At 29.5% G+C, this 6,000-nt stretch overlaps 1 protein-coding gene across 1 annotated transcript; it reads right to left on the reverse strand.

The window, feature by feature from the left end:
* Positions 1-3,879: 3,879 nt before the first annotated feature.
* Positions 3,880-5,698, reverse strand: LOC128187536 (latrophilin receptor-like protein A). Its single transcript, XM_052857955.1, has 2 exons — positions 5,689-5,698; positions 3,880-5,582 (listed from the first exon to the last, which is right to left on the reverse strand). Exons 1-2 carry the CDS (start codon positions 5,696-5,698, stop codon positions 4,099-4,101), a joined length of 1,494 nt encoding a protein of 497 aa, XP_052713915.1. The 3' UTR covers positions 3,880-4,098.
* Positions 5,699-6,000: the final 302 nt, after the last annotated feature.

Here is a 6,000-nt window from a genome sequence, read left to right on the forward strand (position 1 = left end):
ATTTATTCATTATGTTTAGGCCTTTATGAATGTGCCAAACCTTAGAACTGTTTATCTATGTTCAAAACAAATAAGCAAAATAAAATAGCAGAAACTTTTTCCTGTAAAGAATTGTGAGTTCTATATCTTGCTTATAAGTACGACTGAGATTCAAATATTGGTTGGTCATTGAAAATACATTACTAAAGCATTGTGAATAATAAAATTAGGAAAATAAAATTTTACCAAAATCGTGACCATGACACTTTACAGTTCGGTCCTTCAATACAAGATATATTCTCAAAAGATACATCATGAAAATTATTGAAACAGAATAGTATAAAGTGCTAATCACCTAAAATTGTAACGTAAAGCCACATGCAATACAATATGCTTACGAAAAAATGAATATCTATAACAAATACTCACTTTGCGTTCGTCTCATGAGTTGGATCTCAAGATTTTCTCACATCAGTGTCTTTGAATTATTTTACTGCTTTTTACTTTCAGTCCTACAAATTACGCATTTTGAACTGAATTTTGAAACAATTTTATGTCAATAATATACTTGTGAGTATATAAAGATAAGGTTATTTGATGCTAATTTCTATTTTAAATTTGTAAACTAGATGTTTTTAAAAATTATATTTGGTTCGGTGTTAGATATGGGCTGGTAGAAAGAGATTTCCACAAAAAATGGTGTCAAGTACACTATAAAGGTAAAAAAATCAAAAGGTAAATGGAATTAAGTTAAAAGCAGAACACAAGGATTGCAATTTTGTAAGACTGATATATAAAGCATGACCGATATATCGTAACGGAAATATGATAGAAATTAGCTAAAGTATGCTATGCAGATAACATTTGATTATTTACGTTAACAAAGAAATATATAATTTATCAGTCCAGTGAAAAACCTGTCGGTGCTGGGTCAGAGAAATAAAAAAATTGCTTACTGCTTTTACATCTTTTGGCAATAGTTTTGGCCAGTTTCGGGCAGAAACATGCCAGTTATATATATATATATATATATATATATATATATATATATATATATATATATATATATATATATATATATATATATATATATATCTATATATATATATATCTATATATATATATCTATATATATATATCTATATATATATATATATATATATATATATATATATATATATATATATATATATAAGAAATGTCATTGAGTAACAAAACAATTCTTTTCATTACTTATTTATTACAGCTACAGACATGCACAATATAAGTATCAATCCAAGAAAACATTTAATTTAATACATATAATACATATTTAAGTCAAATTATGATCAATCTTTTTTTATTTGTAACTTATTATATTTACTAATTATATTTTTCCGTCTGTCTTAATTATTACACGAAAAACGATTAATACAAAAGATATTTAATATATCTTCAAAACATTTTTTTAATTGTTAACTTTATATTCAAGGAAAAAATGATTAAATTTACATACAGTTGCATTTGTTACTATCAATTGACAATATCGAAAGTATGATATAACATAATGATACCTCCTTGTGGTTCTGATGAAAAACTTCCTACAGTTATAGAGAAAAACATCTTCCATTGTCGTTCGTATATTGTGTTTCAAAGGACTCTTTTTATCACTTTTGTCACGACTTCGTATTCAGTAAATAAATTTCGTATATTTAGATAAAACAAGCATTCTAAGAGCATGACACGTCCCCTACCGGTAACCCCTTTGATTGGGAATGCCAATATTTTAAGACCCTGTATATGAAACATCTATCTCACCACAAATGTAGAAATTTCAAGAAATTTCTTCTTGAATCCATTTAGTATGAAATTATAAAAAAAAATAATTATAACAACCAGCAAACAATCATAAAAACCTATTTAGATAATTTCATGTAACATATTTTCTATGGGATTTTCCACTGTTCAGTTTAATGACAATATTTGACATGTTATACTTCAATAAGAGAAAAAAGAACAGGGGAAATTTAAAGTCTTAAAACGTACAACACAAAACTTGACACTATTTTACAGAACTTATTTGTTTGTTAGAAATGAAAAAAAAGTTAATGGAATGTAAATAATAAATGTTCTCAAAAATATAACGACAAGACGCTACGATAGGGTAAACTTGATCTGTTGTTTGACGTTTTGAAGCTGTTCAGCAAGTTCATATTATTTCCCAGACGCTTAAAGAAAAAAGAGTGAAAAGCTGAAGTTGAACGGACGGACAGACAGACGTACTGACGGATGACTGACTGACGCAGAAGAAAGCTTAAGTCCCCTCCGGTGAAACTGGCAGGAGACACTTAATCACTCTGAGAGTATAGAGTATTGAACAAGTAATACATGTGCTCACCACCACCATTGTCTTAAAATATGTTAAATAGGTTTCGTGAAAATTTGGTGAAATGTTTCTGAAGGACGAACTCAATAAATAAAAACTAGTCGTTGAGAGTAAATTTGTTCATCGTCTGTAGATCAATTTTGACTTAATTTTCATTATGAAGCTACACAGCAAGTTTCAAATCTATTCACCAAACCAAAACTATCTGGAAAACGAAGTTGGAACAGAATGATTGACGGTGATAAGGACTGAAATCCCCCCTGGTTTATCCGGTAGAGGACTTACAACGTGCAGTATCAATACTTTTGGGATGATAACCCCCTCTAAAATCAATTACAAGATATGTCATGCGGTAAAGTTCGTCTAACATATCATCAAACATCTATTTTCTTTGTTTTTCTTTTCTTTGTGTACTTGGACCCCTCAATTGTTACATGTACCTGAAACTACTGGTAGGTAAGGATTTGCAATAATAAATGAATCAAGTTTAGGCCAGGTCCTAGCAAACTTCTGTTAATTTTTTTTTAATCTTCATTTTTCCAATTTCACCCTATCTCAGTTAGACCACCCCAAAAAGGGATTGATGTATAAAAATTTTATGATGATCTTGAACAAAATTTTAGAGTTACAGGCTAAGAACAGAGCTAAATCCTTTAAATTGTTTCATTAAAGAGCAGGATCCTATGAGATCCGTTTTCTATTACATATTCAATATGGATAACTCCTTTATTTTGTTCCTCTATGACCCCAGAATGGTTATGGTTTGATAAAGATTTAATTGAATTTTGATTTAACTTCAGCCAACAGACAAATTTTGATCATAAAGCCTAAAGAGGCTTAATGGCTTAATTTAACCATCAGATCTGCCGAAAATTTTAAGGTATAATTTGTTTAGCTATCAATTAATTTTGAGTAAAGAAAAAATCCATGTTTTATTTACCTTTTAAATTGGGTATTTTCCTATATTTTAATATAGAGCTCTTCTTCTAAAAAGATCAATTCAGTCTAAAATAACCCTGACTATTAAGCCTCTTCAAAACAGTTTTTTTTAGATACATCTGTATAAGGTACAGGATAAACGACCCTGTTCTTCTCTATGCAATTATGAAATTGATAGTAAATTGTTAGGCAATGAAAGCTGTAGACTTGTATTATTCTTAAAAATCTTTATAATATATTTTTTTATGTTGAATCATTTATCTTAATAACTAGTATTTGAAATAAATGGGTTCCTTTACCGGCGCCAAAAATGATTATATATTAATAAATAATCTTATTTTTTAGTTGAGGTCCGGTCCAAAAATATCTCGGAAAAATACGAGCTATACCACTGCAGATATATTCAAAATGCTGCAAAGCTGAATATATATTTTATAAAAACTTGATTTTTTAAAAACAACTGTAAGCAATATCCATTAAGTATAAATATACAAAACTAATAGTTCATGAATTGACAGTAAATCATTTAAAAAATAAGTATCAAGAAGACCAAACAACGAAAGCAATACAATATTTTCTAGATTTTTATTACGGCAACCATATGACAAATTCCCAAGGGAAATTCGATTATCATTTTTTAATAGATGCAAATCAATGTTTTAGATTTTCTTTCTTACTTATGATAGTTAGCTTTGAGTATAAAAGGATTCGTAAACATTTTATAAATGCTTCCGTGTTAAAATGAAACGCTAAAATACGCTATTGAGATTTCGTAGTTTTAGATATTAGCTTCAATATTGTAGAAAAGAACAGAATCATATTGTGATACTTGAATCGTGGAACGTAGAACTTTTTGTGTGGTGTTGTTGGGATGTATCGCTTACATTATCTCTGATCTGCTTTCCTTCAATAAAAACCCCTTTAGTTTTATTTTCATTTTTTGATCTAAAATAGTTAAGAATCCTTGAAGAACATGCAAAGCTCAGAAAAATAAGGGTACCTTGTGAAGAGGTCAGTATTATGACGACAAACGAGAAGACAGATACGTTTAATATGCCATCTAGAATTTGAAATACCCAAACAATTCCTGTTAAGCTAAATAGTTTGAGAAAAATAACAATCTCGGATTTATCTTCTTTTGACTTTTGTATGTGTTTGACATATTTGATGTTTGTGGCGGTTATAGTAAACATGACAATGTTAAGAACACATGTAATAAGTAAAGGTGCGATAAAAGTGGCGATATTTTGAACGAAATCCTCAACAAAGCACAAGGTAGTACCGTACCCGATTTTGTTCTGTATGTAATAAGTGAGAATAATATTAGTGGTAATTAAAAAAATCGGTGCGGTGTAACAAATGATAACATAGCGACCGAAAATGGTATAAATTTTTGTATGCCTGTGCATATTTCCTCTTTGACCTGAAAAACTCCGACACATGTGTAGTGAACAAGTAAATAGACAACAACACAAGGCCAACCAGAAATAATGCAACAATATTCCTGTTATCGTACAAAAGAGAGTTGACTTTTCCATAACGTTGGCAATGGTATATGTTATTTGCATGCAAAGAAGAGAAAATGTTGTGCTCATGATATTAAGACCTGGTAGTGTTCGTAACCCCGGAACTACCATGTAAAGAATCAAAAGCGCTACCATTGAAATGATGCTGATGATATTCAAAATGGTTGTTATGGTTTCCAGTACATTTGTCATGTCTACTGAATCAATCACAAACTGACTTTCATATGAACAAACTCGAAATGCTAGTTCTAAGTCAAAAACAAAGTCACCAATGTGAAACATTTCGTTCGTTTTCTTTGATATTATACGATAATTGATCAAGTCTATTATGACCTCTGATTGCAGCATCTTTTTCTGTCTACACAATAGTAGAGGACTCACATAAACCAGTAATGGAGGACTATGTTCAAGAACATTATTTTTAAACATACGAAACTTAGTCATTTCTTCTCTAAAAATACAATCCTCTGATAGTAGCATTTGACTCAGATTAGAGAACCTAATTCCTTTTGATTCATATAAATTATTGGTATCATTATCTATGAAACCTCTTAAGGACATAGTGAATGGTAGTTGCAAAAGTTTTCTTTCTATTTCTTCTCTGTTGAAATAAGTAGTGTATGAGACATGGAAATATAGATCAACGTTTACAGAAAAGTGAAACATGTCGTTTTTGAACTTTTCTATAGAGGGTCTTTTGGGTAAAAAATAAAAGTTTTTCAATTCTACTCGACGATAATTAAATATTTCTTTTAACTCCTGATGAACAGAGTCTTTCACAAGCAGAAGCAATTGCGACGTATCATTTGAATTTGATGTTATCGATAACTGAACAAAAATAAACAAGGCATATTCAATTTTGTTTGTGTTGGCAATTACTGGTACACATCTTCCTTTTCTTAGAACTTTTCCAGGATAGCAAAAGTCTCCCGTGCTCTACAATATATTTGCATATTGATAAGAACAAAAATAATCATGTTTGTAATAGTTACATAAAGAAACGAACTAAAAGCTATCATATTTATAATTAAGTTAGCGATATAACGACATAAAATGCATATGTAATTTTTTATTTGCATAACATAGCCGTTATTAATACATGTATAGTAACGACCATGTTATGCAAATTTGTGTTCTCGTGTTATATCTTATAATACGTCAGTGATTTTAGGTGGGTTTTTTAAAAAAATT

This window comes from Crassostrea angulata, chromosome 6 (assembly GCF_025612915.1).
Source record: "Crassostrea angulata isolate pt1a10 chromosome 6, ASM2561291v2, whole genome shotgun sequence".
NCBI lineage: Eukaryota > Metazoa > Mollusca > Bivalvia > Ostreida > Ostreidae > Magallana > Magallana angulata.